Source organism: Musa acuminata, chromosome BXJ2-7, assembly GCF_036884655.1.
Source record: "Musa acuminata AAA Group cultivar baxijiao chromosome BXJ2-7, Cavendish_Baxijiao_AAA, whole genome shotgun sequence".
Classification (NCBI taxonomy): domain Eukaryota; kingdom Viridiplantae; phylum Streptophyta; class Magnoliopsida; order Zingiberales; family Musaceae; genus Musa; species Musa acuminata.
In genome coordinates, this window is record NC_088344.1 from 36,133,070 (window position 1) to 36,151,984 (window position 18,915).

General features: G+C 38.7%; 2 protein-coding genes across 4 annotated transcripts; one reads left to right on the forward strand and one right to left on the reverse strand.

Annotated features, from left to right (window-relative positions):
* Nucleotides 1-243: 243 nt before the first annotated feature.
* LOC135617886 (mitochondrial adenine nucleotide transporter ADNT1-like) lies at nucleotides 244-8,816 on the forward strand. 2 transcript variants are annotated; one of them, XM_065118622.1, is made up of 9 exons: nucleotides 496-585; nucleotides 2,306-2,354; nucleotides 4,664-4,827; nucleotides 5,665-5,702; nucleotides 6,956-7,049; nucleotides 7,162-7,274; nucleotides 7,372-7,485; nucleotides 8,050-8,394; nucleotides 8,507-8,816. In XM_065118622.1, exons 3-9 carry the CDS (start codon nucleotides 4,692-4,694, stop codon nucleotides 8,588-8,590), a joined length of 924 nt encoding a protein of 307 aa, XP_064974694.1. In that variant the 5' UTR covers nucleotides 496-585; nucleotides 2,306-2,354; nucleotides 4,664-4,691; the 3' UTR covers nucleotides 8,591-8,816. The 2 variants fall into 2 exon arrangements, with proteins under 2 accessions (XP_064974693.1, XP_064974694.1); XM_065118621.1 differs by lacking the exon at nucleotides 6,956-7,049 and having other exon boundaries at nucleotides 244-585.
* Nucleotides 8,817-9,025: 209 nt separating this feature from the next.
* Nucleotides 9,026-17,475, reverse strand: LOC103992746 (COP1-interactive protein 1). 2 transcript variants are annotated; one of them, XM_065118620.1, is made up of 4 exons: nucleotides 17,344-17,475; nucleotides 17,165-17,247; nucleotides 12,618-12,747; nucleotides 9,026-12,236 (listed from the first exon to the last, which is right to left on the reverse strand). In XM_065118620.1, exons 3-4 carry the CDS (start codon nucleotides 12,706-12,708, stop codon nucleotides 9,187-9,189), a joined length of 3,141 nt encoding a protein of 1,046 aa, XP_064974692.1. In that variant the 5' UTR covers nucleotides 12,709-12,747; nucleotides 17,165-17,247; nucleotides 17,344-17,475; the 3' UTR covers nucleotides 9,026-9,186. The 2 variants fall into 2 exon arrangements, with proteins under 2 accessions (XP_064974692.1, XP_009410856.2); XM_009412581.3 differs by having other exon boundaries at nucleotides 17,165-17,257.
* Nucleotides 17,476-18,915: the final 1,440 nt, after the last annotated feature.

The window sequence follows — 18,915 nt, forward strand, 5'->3', positions numbered from 1 at the left end:
GGTCGGCTTTTGGCCATCCGCAAGTACGGGTCTGCATGAGTCCCGGCAATTACCACGAACACTCATTTGCCGTTCTGGCATCATCTACCCGCATTGTTATTGAATAAATAGTGGGCCCCGGCGAAACCACATGTCGATCTATCGTTTTTCTTTGAGGGTATCTCGATGGGTAGGTGGAAGACGATAAGACGTGTTCTTTCGCCATAGCCAATTAAAGCATCGCCTTCATCGTACGATTCCTCTCTCACTCTCTCTGCTTGTGAAGTGTCGCCATACAAAACCGAACGCCCGGAGCCCTAAAGCCGCGTCTGCCGCCGCCTGATCCGTCTCCTCCCGTCTCTCGCCTGGGAAGACGCGTGCTGAGAGATCCTTGGTCCTAGTTAGGGTTTCGGCCGATCCGATCTCGCTGTAGGGTTTGATGGCGTCGGAGGATGTGGTGGGGAAGAGCACGGGGGATTCGGCGGTGACGACGATCGTGAACCTTGCCGAGGAGGCGAAGCTCGCGAGGGAGGGCGTCAAGGCTCCCGGGCACGCGATCCTCAGCATCTGCAAGTCCCTCGTCGCCGGAGGCGTCGCGGGAGGAGTGTGAGTCCTCCGGATCTCCGTTTCTTGAGACTCTTCCTTCATCAAATTCACGCGTCCTGTTCTCTTTCTTGAGAATTGCCGTCTTCTCTCTTTTTTTCCCCATTTTGGGTAAAACTTGAAATCTTGGTTGTCTGCTTGGGTTGTTTTTTATCCTCGCTTAGGTCTTGATGCCTGCTCGACTAGTTGTTAGTTATTTATGGGTTGCTTGATTCTTGAGATCCTAATTGTTGTAGTGAGCATGAAAACCAACCTTTCCGACTTTTGGCTTCAGATGTAGAATTATCAGGGAAATGGGGGTATGTTCGTAATGTTTGACATTTGATGCCATTACCTATATTTGGTCAAACTTCATATTAGTTTCCTAATCTTTCTGTAAATGCGGATAAAACCATAACAATGTTAGAATGTAGGGCTTGATTAGATGAATGACATTCTGGTCATCATTAGCATGCAGGTTGCATACACCAACACGTAACAAATACAGTACTAGTCTCTGTCATTTGACAATCTTGATAGATGAATTTGGATGGCTAGATCTGACGGCTCAGTAGAATTAGGTGGTGTTATGCTAAATTAGTTTTTATTTTTTTGTTGATTTTGTTGCAAGCCATGATTACCAAGAATGTGGAACATTGTGGTCATAGTATGGTAACGGCAGTATCATTGCAATTACTATTGCAAGACATAATTCCCTATATTACAGTTCCTATTTTAATGATCTGGATCATATACTACGGTGATTTGAAAGGCAAATATTATCACTTAAATGTCATATGCAGATCATGGTTTTTAGGGGGGGTCTAGTGATCATGAGTTCCCGGTTAGTATTTTGCAAGCAATTAGGTCATTGATTCAAATATTATAGTAATATCGTGAAGAATTGTTAATCAGGTCAGGAAAAATAATGAAGGTTAGGTCATCTTCCATTCTTTTACTCAATAATACATGTATTTTAGTTCGCTTAAGTTGTCTAGTAGACTTCTGTTTCAGTGCTTAATGATTTCCATTATTATTATTGAGATTAGGGATACAGAATTAATAGCCACTATTCAATACTGTAAACAAGATTTGCATAAGTGGATGTTGGACTATAAGGATTAAATTTTAGTTGGATTGGGACTTCAATGACAACTGCCTTTTTTGAAGCATGGTGACCAAATATTTTTGTGTAAGTAGTTGAATGAAAAAAATTTTGATTGAAATATTGTAAGGTACTTTTGGACACTGTTTATTGTTAGGTTATTAATATGATCATAAAAGTTTATAAATAGCTATGCAACATAGGATTCTTACTGATGACACATTAGTGCTCAATACTGAAATATGTAAAACAAGCTGCGTGTTTTTTAAGCATAGATATGTGTTATTCTCACTTGTGGAGGAATTTTTGGACTAAAAGGCCTACTTTGGATTGTTTATCCATTCGTCTTATTTTCCACTTTCCCTGTTGGATTTTTATATTATGCATCTTCACTTAAACATATTTTTACAGAAGACTGCTACTTTGATAAAACAATGGGGAATTGTGTTCCATCGCAATGGATTCCTGTGTGTATAAGAAATAGTGTCCTTCTTGCATTACTTTATTAGTTGTATCAATGTAATGTTACTGAGGTGTTAATTTTTTCTTTATTTATTCATATTAAAATTTGGTATCTTATAATTGTGTAAGATTACAACTTTCGCATGTGATATGTGTTATTTATGAATGCTTTTGCAGATCAAGGACAGCTGTTGCTCCACTTGAGAGGTTAAAAATCTTGCTTCAGGTATAGATCCTTACTGATGACTGTTCTTTTTTGTTACTTTGATTTAACTTATGTATCTGTTGTTTTGTTGCCTTGTAGTTGTTGAGATTATTAGGTTATTCTATACCTGGTGAGATGACTCATTATACTTCACCTTTAGGGTTTTAGGGTGTTGTTTCTCTCAATATGGCACCTGATAGTACAGTTCATGTACATCGTACAATGAAAAGGAAAAAGATATCTGTGCATAGTGCTTTGATTAACTCATTAATATCAATGTCCTTTTCAAAGAAACAAACTGATCAAGCTCTCGTGAACCTTTTTTGCATTTGCTTTTCTGTTGATGAAAGACATGTTTTCTTAATTGGTTCTGTTTATCTTGTTTGATATTGACAATGAAATTTGAGTGGTCTTTCTTTTATATGAAAATTATCTTCAATGGAATAAACATGCAATATGGGACTTCATGCTAAATTTTTGAATTTTAGGATTGTAGGCTCAATCATATTGATTAGGTATAGGTCATCTCTTCCTAAATGCATAACCAGCTACATCAGGCTTAGTGATATCTTGATTTGATCAATGTCCAAAAATCTTAATTTTTCATGTCAGTTATCCAAAGATTTGAATGTAGCATTCAAGTGTTAGAATGCAATGCATATAAACTTATATTGGATTCCAATGTCTTTTTGCCTTCAGATCTTTTGGATATAAGTGATGGCTAGTGCTCATAAAAACACATGATGTTAACCTCATAGACCTCAGACAATCAAACTATGTAAGATAATGTTCTTTTCACTTGACACAAAACACTTCTCAAGTATATGCATATCATAAGCATGCGGTCATTAGATTGAAGAGTATTGAGATGGACTTGATGTTTAACATCTTATTAAACTGATCATCAATGAACTAAATTGTATTCCACGGTTTCCTGGTTTATTTGGGACAGGACTGATATACTGATTTGTTTTTTTCTTTTTTCTTTGCTATGAATGATTGTCACAGCCAGTCCATATGAGACTGATCGGTGTTGGTTGGAATGGAATGAAATCTACTAGAGACAACCAATTATATTAGAATTAGATTATATGAATTGAAAACACCAGCTAATTTCTTTTATCCATGACCAGATTGGTTGATTCAGGCTATCTTTTTTTATTTCTATCAATATGAAGCAGAGTTTAGCCTATTCGATTTTTATCAAATAGGTCTTTATCAATCTACGTCAATTATGTAGCGTTGTTAATTATGGATCAAGAACTTTAATGCCAGAACTAATATGTTCTTTCCCCTTACTAGTTAGTTGACTGGTAGAGTTTAAGGAGAATAAGATCAATAGTACCTCTTTGCAAGGTGCCTACTCTACCTTCTTCTGTACCAATTCTGGTCGTGACTTGTGGTACTCTAAGAGGAATCATTGTGCTGTTTCAGATGGGTGTCTCAAAGTATTAAAAATGAGGCTATCTTGTATATAATGTCGAAAGTGTAGTTAAATAGCATGGAATGGGTGTGCTGACCTATCAATTTGGCCTTTTTTGTATTAGCTTGACTTTGATGGCTTAAAAAGGCCAAAATTTGTATACTCATTGGCATGAACATCAAGCGTCACCTAGATTTTACAACCTGCATATCATTATTCTACTTCATTGCAGTGGCTAGTCTATCCTATCTCATATGCCGATTGTCGTCATGCTAATGATGGGATATTCTTGGATGAGTCATCATGCTAATTCTAGATGAGTGCATTAAGTGGAGGATCTGATGCATATAGTAAAAGCATGGTTCAATTTAAAACGTTATGAATGGACCTGACCAGGTGGTTTGGCAGGCATGTCCTATCTTCTGATTTGATATTAATGACATGCTATGGCATATGGATAGTTGACGTTGTGGCTTATGTTTGAATTTGGTATATCTACTTTGTTATATCATTCTTTAACAAACGTCAATGAAGTCAACGGACTGAACATCATTTTTGGTAAACAAGATGAATCATCTGAAAATTAATATTGAATTTTTATGGTTTCCGTGTCCTTTAGGGATAATTGATTACAAATTAATACATCACTATTTGATCAGATTTCAAAGATTTCTTTGAATGTGTTTCTCCATTTTAAATTTTGTATGATGGTTGTTATCATATATGCACACAGCTAAATTAACTCTAAATAGAGGTACTTGTGTCATTGCTATGCAACTAATGTCTTTCTTTGTTTACGCAACTTATACCTTGTAGAACCTTTGAATAATGAAGTCTTTTAAGTTTTAACAACATGACTTTCTTGATTTTATAGCTTTTAATAATTTGGATTTGATTGTAAATATAGGTTCAAAATCCTCATAGCATTCAGTATAATGGAACTATCCAAGGCCTTAAGTATATATGGAAGTCTGAGGGTTTTCGAGGACTATTTAGAGGAAATGGTACCAACTGTGCACGGATTGTCCCCAACTCAGCAGTCAAGTTCTTTAGCTATGAACAAGCATCAAGGTAAACTCTTGGATTGTCATGTTGATTCTTTATCACTTAGATGAATATTGATGAAAGAGAAGAAAAAAAGAAATTTATGTTCTGCTATGTCAATTTTCTTTTCTTTTGGTATCATTATGTTAGTTGTCTAATGCAGTTTTATCATTTAGAATATGCAGATGTAAAGACCCTTTTTTAACTGTTCCTGCAGCTGTTGGTTGCAGGCCTGCAGGCTGGTGCCTGCATCCCAGCTAGGCTAATAATTGCAGGCTTCAGTCCTGCTGCATCTGCTGGCTGGTGTGCCTGCAGCCTGTGGACCAGTACACTGCATCAGCCTATGGGTCTGCTGCAGCCTGCTGGTCCACTCATTTTATTGTCTCACTACCTATTTGTGTTCCTACTTTAAATTTTCAACTAACTGATTAGTGAAAAAGATTTCTGTTTCAATAGGGGCTCAGAAAGCATGCTTGATAGAAATTAAGTGATGGAATTCCATATTTTATCATCTTTGTGGGTCTCTCCAAGATTGTGTACCTTTCCTTGACGTATGTAATTATCCATCCTTTTTTAACAAACCAGTCAACCGTGCCTTTATTTTAGCGGTCTCAATTGAAAAACATTTTTCACCAAATGGTGTTATATACCATAGACAAGTCTGCATCAAACAATTACAAAATTAAGATATAGCTAACCATGGGATTTCTCAAATGCGGGTTTGGTATTGTGCTAAATCACTCCTAACTATCCATCTACTTAGATCCTATTATCTGAGGTTAGCTTCCATTGTTCTTACTGTTGCAATTTAATGTTGTACATTTCCCTATTCTTTCTGATGATTGGATATGAACCTTGTCGCAGTGGAATTTTATGGCTTTACCGTCGGCAGTCTGGCAATGGTATGACCTATCCTTATATTCTGTTTTTTCTTTGATTTAGGTATTTTATTTGATGCTACGAACTGATGCAGTAATAGGTCTTCCCTTAAGTTTCAGTTATATCATTTGAAAGAAATTTGCTACAGACGTATGCCTATATATAATAATCTTGAGTTCCTGTACCATAAATATTCTTGCATATGACACATGTATGTATGAGGTGGTTGAAGCTTCAAGAAATAGAAATACTAACACCCAAGAATTATCTAGAGTCACTTCTTTTAAACTCCTTTTTTTGCACTTATGTATATTGGTGGCACAAAAAAAAGTGAATTTGATGCAATACTTTTGTTTATTGGTTTCTGTATTGCTATTTTATTGGAACACTCTGCCAATCAGACATTCCAGGTGACATGTGATTACTATGTTCTGAATTCACTACCTTATCCATCACATATTGGCACGGTAACAATTCTCAATAGCATCTTGCATACATTTTGGTTTTTCTGGCAATTAGACATTAAAGCAGCTGAAAACAACTATTTCTTCCTATTTAGTTCTTTGACCTCTGTTTATGGGTGAGTCTACAGTTTCTTTTTTGCAATTGCTGTCCTCATTTCCTGCTTGAAGAGAAACCTTACTGTTCTGGTCTTCTTCTGCACCAAATTGGAGCTTTTCATTAAGAAGTACAACCAAATTTGTCTTGCAAATAACTTCTCTTAGGTATTCTTACCCTTTTTTTTAATATAGATATTTGTTTATAGGGACACAGCTTTCAGAGAATCTGTTTTGATATTCTTTATGGATAGCATAATTTTTAGCATGCTTCATGGTTCAGGGCTTTGAGTTTTGGAAAAATGAGTGGTTCTCATGGCAACAGCAACAATTTGTTTGATGCCATGTCAGGCAGCTTGGTCTCTGTGCTTTTGGAGTGAGAAAAAAAGGGGAAAATCATTCTCATATTCTGAAACCAAGCTAGTTTGGTCCTTGGGTCCGCCTTTGTTTTTATCTATCGTGTTGTTTTAAAGTGAAAAACTGGAGTGCTGTTTCTGTTTAAATAAATTAAGTTTTATAGTTGTGTGGAGGAAGAGGATTTATTTGTTGGGAACAGCATCTGATGTGTTTGATTTAGAACCATTTAGGTAATAATGAGGAGTTGGACATCTTCCAAAGATTATAAGCTAATTCATTGGCTTTAATTTGTGAACTTGAAATGGCAAAATTGATGACAAAACATCTCTTAGTTTTTCTTTTTTGTATCTCAATTTATGCAGTGTGCTTTTTGTGTAATTGGACAACTGCTTTCCATGTGGACAAAATCATTTGACTTGGTATTTTCAGATGGACAGCAGATGGTCATTGGAACTAGTTATGTATCAGCCATACATTTGAAATATCTTAAGTCTCTCGTAATATGTCAAATGTCTTTCATTTTTTATTTCTAAATTGGTAACATATAACTTTGTGTTAACTTAAGCAGAAGATGCTCAAATCACTCCTGTACTACGTCTTGGTGCTGGAGCATGTGCTGGAATTATTGCTATGTCTGCTACTTATCCAATGGACATGGTCCGTGGAAGAATTACAGTTCAGGTACCCTTTCTAGTTTTTGCTGACACCAGATGTGTCCCTTTATGGTTCAGTTATCTAACTCCTCCCCATGCTCCTTTAACATCTTTTCTCTATGCAGACTGAAAAGTCACCTTACCAGTACAGAGGGATGTTTAATGCATTGGGCACTGTTTACCGTGAAGAAGGTTTTCGTGCTTTGTACAAAGGGTGGCTTCCATCTGTCATAGGAGTAGTAAGTATTTCAAAGCATCTATCATTATAACTGTGTATAATCAGGTGTTGTGTAGTTTGATCTTTGATTTTGGGGCATTGGAGAAACTGAATTTCCAGTGAAAAAGTATCTATTCATATCTAACAATGTTTAAGAAAGAGGCCAACCTTTTTTTTTTTTTTTTTACCGTTTGCTTATTTTTCATGGTTTTTTTCCTTCCATTTATTATTGTTAGTTTTGCTGGTGCTATGACATCCTTCTGCAAATTTTGGGAAAAACCTCGTGTACAACTTTAGCATAAAAATAGCCAAACTACCATAAACATCTAAGTTTACTAGGAATTTTGGTGGGACAGGTATGCTATTTTAATTCCAAAACATAAAAGCTCATGATGAGTATTAATGTTCTGAGACATAGTTCCTTGTTGGCTTCATCACCAAGCAGGGCAGAAAAATAGATAATGTTAACACCTATCTTTCCTTTTCCAGCCTATTAAATTTCAGAATAACTAACTGAGACCTTGATGAATCATATGTCAACATGAAATCGATGGCTGTCTCACGAATATTCTGTTTTTGTTTTCAGATTCCTTATGTAGGCCTCAATTTTGCTGTTTATGAATCACTGAAGGATTGGTTAGTTAAATCTAAACCATATGGTCTTGTTGAAGACTCAGAGTTGAGTGTTGTCACAAGGCTTGCATGTGGCGCCGTAGCTGGAACCATTGGCCAGACTGTTGCCTACCCTCTTGATGTCATACGCAGAAGAATGCAGATGGTGGGTTGGAAGGATGCTGCCTCAGTCGTGACAGGTGAAGGGAGGAGCAAAGCTCCTTTGGAATATGCCGGAATGATTGATGCATTCAGGAAAACAGTGCACCATGAGGGCTTCGGGGCCTTGTACAAGGGTCTTGTCCCCAATTCAGTAAAGGTTAGTAGATTTTGTTTGTTTCGTCGATTACGAATTAGGAAACAAAACTTAAATTCTCTCATTATCTCTGCTGTTCCCATTGTTACATTGTTCTGTCTTTTTGGGGTTACAGGTGGTACCATCCATTGCGATTGCCTTTGTGACATATGAGGTCGTGAAGGATATTCTCGGAGTAGAAATGAGAATATCTGACTGAAAGCCAGAAATAAGGTTGAAATGCAGCTTTTCTTTTGTAGGTTTTGTAGGGTTCCTTCAAAGGTAGGATATATAAATATATTCCACATTCAACCCTCACCCCGTGTTGATGATATCCAGCTATTGCTTTTGATAACACTGCTGGACATGTAGCATTCCTCCTAATATCCAAATAAATGGAGAGAACATGTAACTCTCAAGCAATATATGAAGCATTTTCTTTTGAATGCTTGACCGTGAATCCCTCGGCAAATAAATGGAGAGGCATTCATTCGTGGAGACAAGGGGGGCGCACATGAGTTAACAATAAACGTGTAATGAATGCCTCGTTTAAGTTCGGGCGGACGAGTGACAAAGAATGCCTACTACAACTAGTTTCTTTGTTGAAGCAGTCAGTACTCTTGTCACAGTTAACAATAAACCGTGTACTGGCGGATTGAATGAATGCCCTACTACTAGTTTCTTTTTTTTTTTTTTTTTTGTTTAGAGGGTTAATCACCCCAGTAGCAGTAGTACTCTTTCACTCTGTACATGGTGATAAGAGTAAGAAATCAAACAATCCATCGACCCAAAACATAATAGCCGAGCCGGGGGACTCTACAAGCGACGCCTATTGTTGCTGGGTTTAAGCCTCACCAAGTACTCACCAAGTTGATTGTACTTCTCGTGCTGGTAATCAATCATCTGGCTCAGCTGCTTTATTGCCTCCAGTTTCTCCTTGTTCCTGGCCACTATCTCCTCTTCCTTTTCCCTCACCGCCGTCTCCAGTTCTTCCAGCCTCCTGTCGGTTTCGATGCTCCTCCATGACACTTTCTCCATCTCCTTTTCCTTTTCACCTAACCGATCCCTCAGACCCTCTGCCTTGTGCTTCAGAGCTGCCATTCCCTCCTCGCTTTCCTTCAATCTCACTGCCATGTCTCGTAACTTCTCATTCATTTCTTGCTTTTCATACAGCTTCTGGCGTAACCTTGTCTTCATAATCTCCGCATCCACTGTGATCCAGGCTAGCTGCCTTTCTATCCCACAATGTTTCTGTTTAAATTCCGATTCTAGCTCATCGAGTCCCTGGCAGAAATCTGAAACCCCGGACCCAACAGCTTCGATTGTTCCCGTGAGCTCTGCAGACATTATCCTGGTCTCGTTTTCCAACTTTTTAACATTGCATTGCAGCTTTGCAATCATATTCATGTGCTTCGCTTCTTTCTCTCTGTATTCTGTTTCTGTAATTTTAAGATTCTGCTTAAATAAGCAAGACTGGGTTTCCAATTGGCCCTTGAGGCCGGCAACCTCTTTGATAATTACTGCTCTTTCTGCTTCTGAAACGTTAAGGTTTACCTGAAGTTCTTTAACACTCTCCACCAACTTATTTATTTCTTTCATCCGCTCTTTGCCGACAGCCTCGGCAACCTCTAGCTTCTGACACGACTCATGAAACCGATACTTAAGTTGCTTACACTCCTCATGCAAATCATTCAAGCTACTTTTCAGAAATAGCAGCAACCTTTCCTGTACGGTAACTTTTTGTGTCACCTCATCGTCAAAGTTGTTCGCCAAATTCAAAATTTCCAAGCATCCGTCTCTTACTGCTTTCATCTGATCTTCCAGTTTTGAATCCAGATCAGAGTTCCTCTCATGCATGTCCATATTTTTTTGCAGTAGAGTAGAGTTCTCTTCGGTGAACGCTTCCAGCTTATCTGCTTGCTTCCTGATGGATGCCTCTGCCTGCTCCAATTTTGAGATCAATGTACATATTTCTTCCTCAAGAACTCCAATTTGTTTGGTAAGTTCACTCAGTTTGTGGTTGGCCAGTTCTACTTCATGACTTGAATCATTAACCTGATTTTGTAATTGACCATTATCAGTTTTTAACTGCTCTAATTGAACCGTCAAATCCTCAATAATCTTCTCAGACTCCTGTAGCAGCCTTTTGTTTTCATTCAAGGTTGAGTTCTCCTCTTTCAAATGCTCCAGCAAATGTTGTAGATCTTTTATCTGAATCCCTTCTATCTCTGACTTACTAAATAGCTCCGAATTCTCCATTGTCAACTTTTCTATTTGTTGACCAGCAGCTTCAAGTTTGTTTTCTGCATTAATCAGTTGGACTTTGGTTGCTTCCAATTCAGCATCCAGATTTTCTACTCGCACTCGTAACTCTGATTTCTCAATCTCTAGCTGATCTCTCTGAGATTTGAGATCAGTGATCTCTCCCTCAAATAACTTAGTTTTGGCAGATAGTTCTTCATTTTCTGAGATGAGCACAAGCTTCTCATCGCTTGTTGCTTCCAAAATCTGTTTCAACTTGGTCTCTTCCTGCTCTTTTGCTTGAAGTTCCATCTCGAGGACTTCGTATGCCTGGGAGCTCTTCCTCTTCACCTCCTCTATTTCCAGAGAAAGCAACTCCACTTTTTGCTGTCCTTCTTCGGCCAATTGCATGGCCTCTTTAAGTCGTGATGCCAAATCACTATTTTCGGCTTCTTTATCTTTTAGTTGCTTGTTCGAAACATGGATTGCATTCAGCAATCTGGTATTTTCATTGTTCAACAGTTCTGATTTCGTTTTTAGATCATCAATCTCAGAATTCAAAGCTCCATTCTCTTCTTGTGCATCTCTCAATCTGCTGGTCAGTTCATGTCCATTTCTATTAGCAGCTTCCAGCTCAAGCTTCAACATTTCGTTTCCAGACAACAATTGTGTTATCTTGGATGATAAATCATCAGTTGCTGATTTCAGATTTAGGTTAGCTTCATCTCTCTGGTCAGCCAAAGCTTTCTCTGTCCCCTTTATCTTGCTCACAAGTTCAAAATTCTCTGATAAGATTGCTTCCTTTTCTTTATCTATATCATCAATCTTCTGGTTTAGATAAGCCAATTCTTGAGCTTGTTTTTCTGACTCTTGCTTTAAACTCATGTTATCGGATTCCATCGTCATTATCTTGTCCTTCAAATGACTGATTTCAGATATGTGTTCTTCGATGTATTTTTCCGACTCTTGTAACTTGCTCAATGCTTCCATTTTTTCTGATATTAGAATTTCAATTTGTTCATGCATGGTACATATGCTTTGATTCAACTCATGGTGTTGCTTAACAGAAGCCTCTAACTTTTGCTCGAGATCTCTGTTCTCAGATTGTAATGTCTTAATATTCTCTTGCATAATGTGGATTTGATTTTCCAATATTCTGTTCATGTCTTCGGTTTCTCCCAACACATCAACACCTTCAAGATTTGTGATCTTTGCAACCATTGAGGCAGCTTCAGCCTCAAGCTCATGGTTTCTCCTAATTGCACCTTCAAGTTGCTCCTGCAAGTTAGTGTAATGTTCCAAAGAGATGTCTGCTTTGGCTTCCCCTTCGTGATTCTTGCCTGAGTTCTTCGTGGAAAGTTCTGACTCCGAATCTGGTGAGTCTGAGGAGTCCGAACTGTCTGATGTAGAATTAACTGAAAAGTTGCCATTGTCTTCCTTTTGGCGAAATTTCTTCTTTAGTTTCTCTGTCAACTCATCGTAGCGGCCATATAAAGCTTGATAACCTTTATGAATATCCTTAATAAGAGAAGTTAGTTCAGACTTGTTTACTGAATTAAAAGATACTGTATCACTTTCTTCTGCAGTTATGAGCTGGAGGATCCTCTCCACATTCTTCTCAGTGTCTACAAGAAGAAATGTGTAACTTATTTACCAGATTACATAAATGAGAAGAACCAATATATCACTGATAACGATGTGAAAAGTATTTGAAAAAAAAAATTGAGAGACCAATACTAGTAGCAGCAACTAGAGTTGGATAATTTGGTTTCCTACTACACAAAGATCAGAAGTCCTTTATTTACTTCCAGCACTAGTTAGTGCAAAGGAAGAAAGGATAAAGAATGCATCAATTTGGTTTACATGAACAAAATTATGAGGCCAATGACACTTTGAATTGAACTTTGAATTTTTTTTTTTGCTAGAGCTCATGTGTCAATGATTCTTCATAAGAAAAACTAAATTTCATAGGATCACAAATGAGAGATCCCTTGCAATAGCCATACCGTTCTTGTTCTCTAGTTTCTCAGTGTTCCCTCGATGGACATGGGTCCTAATGGAAGAAATAAATTTGCTTAGTTTGTTGTGCCGCCTCATCTCCAAATCCTTGCAGTTACTTCAGAACTTGGATATCTCCTGAGCAAAATTTATTCCCATTAATTAGGAATCATCCATGAAAATGCCAAAGTAAATTATTATTTAGATTATCAATGAAGAATTTATTAGTATGATAAAAGAGGATCTTTTGTTTTTACATTAGAGGTGTAATCTCACCAAAATATTATACATATACATATGAAGACATGAAACTTGCAAAGAGAAGTAATCAATCTTGTCACAGATAGTCAAAAAAGTAAATATCTGAGTCACATCTTGCAATATATATTTTTTTTCCTACACAGAATTGCAACTTCTTTCCACAAACCATATCAAGAGCAATAGTCAACATCATATTATTCAAAATATAAATCAAACAAATAGCCATCTATTAGTATTATTATACATGAGTGACGTTATAGTCCAGTTGTTCTACCTAATAGTATAATAAGGTCTGTTCTCCATAGAAATCTAGTCTAGAGCTGCTTTGAAAATGAAAGACAAAACAAAACAATTGAACAACAGGTTGAATAGGTCACCCTATAAAACAACTCCGAAATATATAAGAAAAAGAAATTATCCACAAATGAAGTCAACAATCAAGTCAATAGCCATCTCACCTGTGTATGTCAATCACCCAATAATGCACTCACCCAATAGTGGATAAAAAGATTTTATCCTATGGGATGTGTTTAACGTTCTTCTAATGGTGGATGAAGAAAACCATATCGTACTTCAAACAACAGATAGAGTGGTGCCCTCACTTGTCAAAGTAGAAACACGTTCCTCCTAACAATGGATGAAGCAACTATATAGCTATCACATCTAACGACTCACTAATCCCCGAAGGAAAATCGATCTGACTACCCGCTAATCCCCGATTCCGAGGGGAATCACCTTACCTACCCTTGGTAGGAAAACAAAATCATCTCATAACATGATAGGTCATATTTATTTTAGGATGAAATAATCTCATCAAAACATCTCAAGTTAGTTCCCCTCCAAACATCAATAATGTCAAAAAAACATACATTATTAGCCCTTAATTGGCATGAAACCTACTTAAATTTGTCCAATTGAAGTGAACAAGACCTAATTTAGCTAGAACCTAACTAAACCGACCACTAATCCTCATTTAATCGGTTTGAAACCACCCTAGACAAATTTAATTTAGGCTTAATTGGGTTCAATTTGGATCAAACGAACTCGAACCGATCAAATCGATTCAACATCACCCTAAACTGGCATGAAACAATCAACCGATCTGGTTCATTCAATTATATGGCTCGAATCAAGCAAAGGAGAGAGAATTAGGCTAGGCCACAAGTGCTCGTCCCAACAGCTAGAGAGAGAGGCGATGGGTTGGTCTGAGGGGCAGGCTACGTGGGCTAGGCCGAAAACCATCCTACGGGCTGGGCTGTGCTTGGCCTACAGGTTGGACCACATATAGCCTCGATTGGACAAGACCCACGCACATGCGACTTGGTTAATCGAGTCCAATCAGAAGCTTGACTTAGGTCAGACCCAACCAAGCCTCCTTTGCAATTCGATTTCAAATTTTTTTACGACGTCATTATTAAATTAACATGAAACGTAAAAACTTTCATCAAATGGTTAAATCATAACAAAATTGCAAGATGATTAAATGTTAATATATGAATTCAATTGTAACATGATAAAATTACATTAAAAATTAGCATTTCAATTATATATATATATATATATATTAGAGCTTTTGAATTAATAAAGATCATAGCATTGAAAACCGAAAATAATTTTGAATTAAACACATCATAAGTTTATTTAGATCCAATCTAAATACATAAAAATTTAGAAAATTAAAAAGAATCAAAATTTTATATTTTCAAAATAGATAGGGTAACCAACCTCTCAGCAAGATTCCACGTCTCGTTCCTCCCACTATTAGGTTCGGTGCAAAATGAGGGAGAGGAATCCCGCTTTAAATTGGAGGAGGTGAGTCCTCCCCAATAGGTAAGAAATATAATTTTTTATAATTGATTTATTTTTATTATTTTTAATATCCTTACTAAAATGTCTTAAACAAACATGGAATCTGAAATATTCATTTCCTAAACTCTGACAACAAAATTTGGAAACCAACTAATTAGGTCATGATTAGGGAAAAATGCCATTAATTACAATGTGTTTTTATTAAAATTAACAAAGGCATCTAGTCAACCAATAATTTCTCATATATAACTATTGCTATCCTAGAATCAAATATATGTCAGTAAAATGAAGCTCACAATAAGATGTGGCATGAAATGCGTTCATATTTCTAGTTAGAAAGAAAACAAACATGCAAGAAATTTGCTTGAGGAATATTAGCAAAAGAAGTTCATGTGACACAGCCGAATGGTCCCAGATAGGTAGTGAAAAAAAAAAAAGTGGGTTTATAGGATTAGATGGCTTAACTAGGGCTTAGTCATCTCTACTAACATGGTTTCAAATCTATCAATTTAATAGGTCGATTATCTCATGAAGCCAGGCATTTTGGTAATTGCGTTTATTTTGATAATCTGGGGATCTTCGCCTTCTCCCTTCTCTCCTCCAAGGCAAGAGCAACATCACAGGAGGATGTAGATGCCCAGAATGGAAGAGAAGGGGAGGAGACACAAATGGAAGACTTTGTAGGAAACAGATCAAGGTAGCAATCTCCTAAAATGAAAACCTCTCTTCCTTTCTCATTGCTACTTTGGATTTTAGCATGATGATCTGCATCATTAAATCAGGCACCTATAATGGCTACTAGATCTTTATGATTATGAAATTAATAAAGCCAGGGAGTATTCTGAAGCAGCAGATCGAAACAGAGTTCTATGTCTGACTCTAACATGAATGATGATGCAAGCATTGGTATCTTCACTAGGCTTGGAAGCAATGTTTCTATTTATTTCATCCCAAGGGTCACATTCATAATCTTGAAAAATAAAAAATTAATATCCTGTATAAATTTGAACTGCATGAGTCAAGAGGTTGTCAAGAATATTTATCTGAATAGTCAGATGCATCCATCCTTGAGAGAAAGAACATAGGTAATGATCTTAGCAAAACAAACTGTCTTTCAATAATTGCAAAAACTATGAAGTTTGCAGCTTTGTAGACCTTTCAAAAGTAAACTCCCCGTTTAGAAATTGTTTGGTGAAGGAGATGATTCGAAGCACATAATCATGAGAAGATAAAGAGGTTTGTCTGATATGGGAGAACACCTATATATACCAGTAGCAGAGTTGGCCGAAGCTCTTAGGAAGGAGCACCATAACATATCACTGATGAGTAGATTTACAGCTACTTCAGACCCACGCATATCACAGCCATAGACATGTATCTGCTGCCATGGCTCACATCCATTGTAGCAGATACCAGCGATGGCTGGGGAAACTATGCCACCAGCAGGTGGCTGTTCCAGATGTGAAACATCGAGCATTGTGGCATCCCATTCCCATTGGCGGCAACAGCGTTGATAGTGTCACTGGCAGCAGAGGGATTGTGTGACTGCGATAAGCTCAAGGACCTGCAGCCAACTATACCCAACAACAGATCGTGACTGAATAACACCTCCTGTGGACGATGGAACGGATCGAGTCACTTGTACCGAGTCAGGCGCATGGTCCCTTGAATGGGAGGAGCAGGAAATGAGCAAAAAGGAGGGTGAGAAGCTCTATTTATGTAATAGATACAGCCAAAAGAAGTGTTTACATGGGGAAGAAAGCATAAGTTAGTGGCGCATGAGAAGAATGAGAGAGGTTGGAGATGAATTATGATCAAATTTGGTTGAGACTGAATGTTCGCGCCATGTACACTCGAGCCTTGGCAATCAATTTTGCATCAATGAAGAGTGTCCGAGTAGCTTGTTTATGTTGAAACGTTTTCCAGAATCTTGATTGACCACTGGCTTTATATGGAGCTTTCCTGAATGTATCGGCATCACATATGCATTGCAAGTATTGTTCTTCCCATTGACCGCTCACCGAAACATGCTTATGTCTACCACCGACATATAATCAAGTAAAACCGCGCGATAAAAGCAAAATTCGTGTCCACAAGAAGAGATCAAGCACTAAACCAAATCATGGATCCGCGAACACTGCCGTTTCTAAATCAGTTGCCAATCTAATTTCTTCCTCTAAAGATCATACATAGACTTCCGGATACGACACCATCATCGGTTGAACCAAAACCCCATCCGATCTCATGACAAGCATTCTAACAATCTTACTCCGTTTCTTAAATCTCCAACACCAATCAAGAAACCAAAATCAAGGAACGGGAACACACCTGGAATCTGTTGTCCGGTTCCCAAATACTTCAAGAATCGGCGGAGCAAGGTCGTTACGAGATCAACCGAGGAAGAAAATTCCAAGGGAACAAATACATGCCACAGAAAACTCCACGGAAACCGAATAGGAAGCGGAAACAAGAAAAGGTAACGCACCTGGAACCGGAAGCTACCCTCAACAGAATTCTCCAAAGAAGTGGTAAAGGGAACGAAGCGAATCCGACATAGCCCCTCTCAACCTACATCAAACTAAACGAGTTCATTTCAAGATTCAAGTGAAGGAGAAATCGAAGAACAAGAAATATAAAAGAAGAAGAAGATGGTTTGGAGACAACCTGAAGCGTTAATAACTGCAAGAATCGGAGACAGAGGGAGGGAGAGAGTTGGGGATGGAAGACGACTACTGCGGTGATGGTGGTGTGTGTGGAGTGAAAAGGGAGGAGAGGGGCGGAGAAGGGATAGTATTTTTGGAACCTACCCATTTCATTATACCCTGGCTATTTATTTCTATTTACGGCGGGTAGCACAAGTGGGTCCAGTTTGCAGGGGGCCGGCAGATTTGTCCGTGACCGTCGAAACGTGGCAGATCCTTCCACTGCCGTCTGATTCGTTGATTCTGTTTTTTACTCCGGGGAATGGAGGTAATGCGAACGGCGTGTGAAGTTACCTTCGCATATGGGGTGCGTTTGACCCACGTGGACCAATAGAGAGGGGGCGGCGCCCCATTGTCTTACGCTGACGAGAGTTTTCGCACCGCTGCCCCCTCCAGGCTGTCCTCCCTCGCTCTGTGTTTCCCGCCAATGCCGGGGCCCACGAGGGCCACGTGCGACGCCATCGTTGGCTCCCGCCATAGATATGGGACGCGCGTAGAGCGGTCGCGGCATTGCCCTCGTTCTAACCATCCACAGATGACGACGATAAGACTAAACCATGAGACCGGCAAACAAGGATATGTAGAAAGAGGGCAGGGAATCCGATATAGAAAGTGTTAAGACTCAGATCTAATCGAGTGGGCGACACGTTGACTGCCATCGGAGCATGTGGTTGGTGGGCCCTTTATTCGGTGTAGGAATCTCGTTCGGTGATTGATGAGGAGGGTGGTGAGTTAAGACAAAACCAGTACTGCGTCCAACATACGAACGTGGCTTTGTTTAGAGCAGTGTCCCAAGTCGAGCAGGATCGCAGTGCATGCAGGTTGCATGTGAGGGGATGGGATGCTCACGTTTGGCGTCGAGATTGGCCTTCTTGGGAATCAATATTGCACCTAACCTTCCGAGGTCGGGCCATCCTCTCATGGCAGAATACTAGGTTGAGGGAAGTGCTGGTCTCCCTGCTTCACGCTGCCCTTTCTCTCGCAGGTGCTTGCATCAGTGCCTCATGATGATCAGTTAAGTCGCCACTTGAGCCACACGTCTAAAGCGAGGTCGGACGTGCGCGGCCTCGTGACTTAAGTCGATGGGGTGACTCGTGCATCGTGCAGCATCTTTGAAAACGAGATGCAAAAAGGAACAAGGCCAAAGCATCAAAAGAAAAAAGGAGTACTTATCAACACTGCCAAGTGTTGTGTATCTTTGGGATGCCATGACACTTGGTGACTTCCTCTGTGTGTTGCCAACAACCATCAGTCAATTCAGCTTAACCTGCATGGGGCAGCAAGTTTGCTTGATCACTCGAAAGAGAAAAGACATGGAGACAAGTGGAGAAATCTGCTGCTCAGAGAAATGTTATTACTCTCTTCTCTAAATTACATATAATTTGGTGGGAGTTGGAAGCATCAGAGAATTCAACGGCTGGGAAATAGAACGGATGAAAAAGGTAACTTGAACCTGCTCAGCGGTACAAGGCAATCATCTCCTTTATGTTGCCGCATTCTTCCTTTTCAGCATTCGTCTTTTGACTTGACCATG

What these genes read in the sequence shown, in the direction of transcription:
- LOC103992746 (XM_065118620.1), bottom strand. Translation starts at nt 12,708, where the DNA reads ATGAGGCGGCACAACAAACTAAGCAAATTTATTTCTTCCATTAGGACC. An exon ending in GAAACTAGAGAACAAGAACG is followed by an intron (nt 12,237 to 12,617) that starts GTATGGCTATTG and finishes TTCTTCTTGTAG; the next exon opens with ACACTGAGAAGAATGTGGAG.
- LOC135617886 (XM_065118621.1), top strand. Translation starts at nt 419, where the DNA reads ATGGCGTCGGAGGATGTGGTGGGGAAGAGCACGGGGGATTCGGCGGTG. An exon ending in AGCTATGAACAAGCATCAAG is followed by an intron (nt 4,828 to 5,664) that starts GTAAACTCTTGG and finishes ACCTTGTCGCAG; the next exon opens with TGGAATTTTATGGCTTTACC. An exon ending in TTCCATCTGTCATAGGAGTA is followed by an intron (nt 7,486 to 8,049) that starts GTAAGTATTTCA and finishes TTTTGTTTTCAG; the next exon opens with ATTCCTTATGTAGGCCTCAA.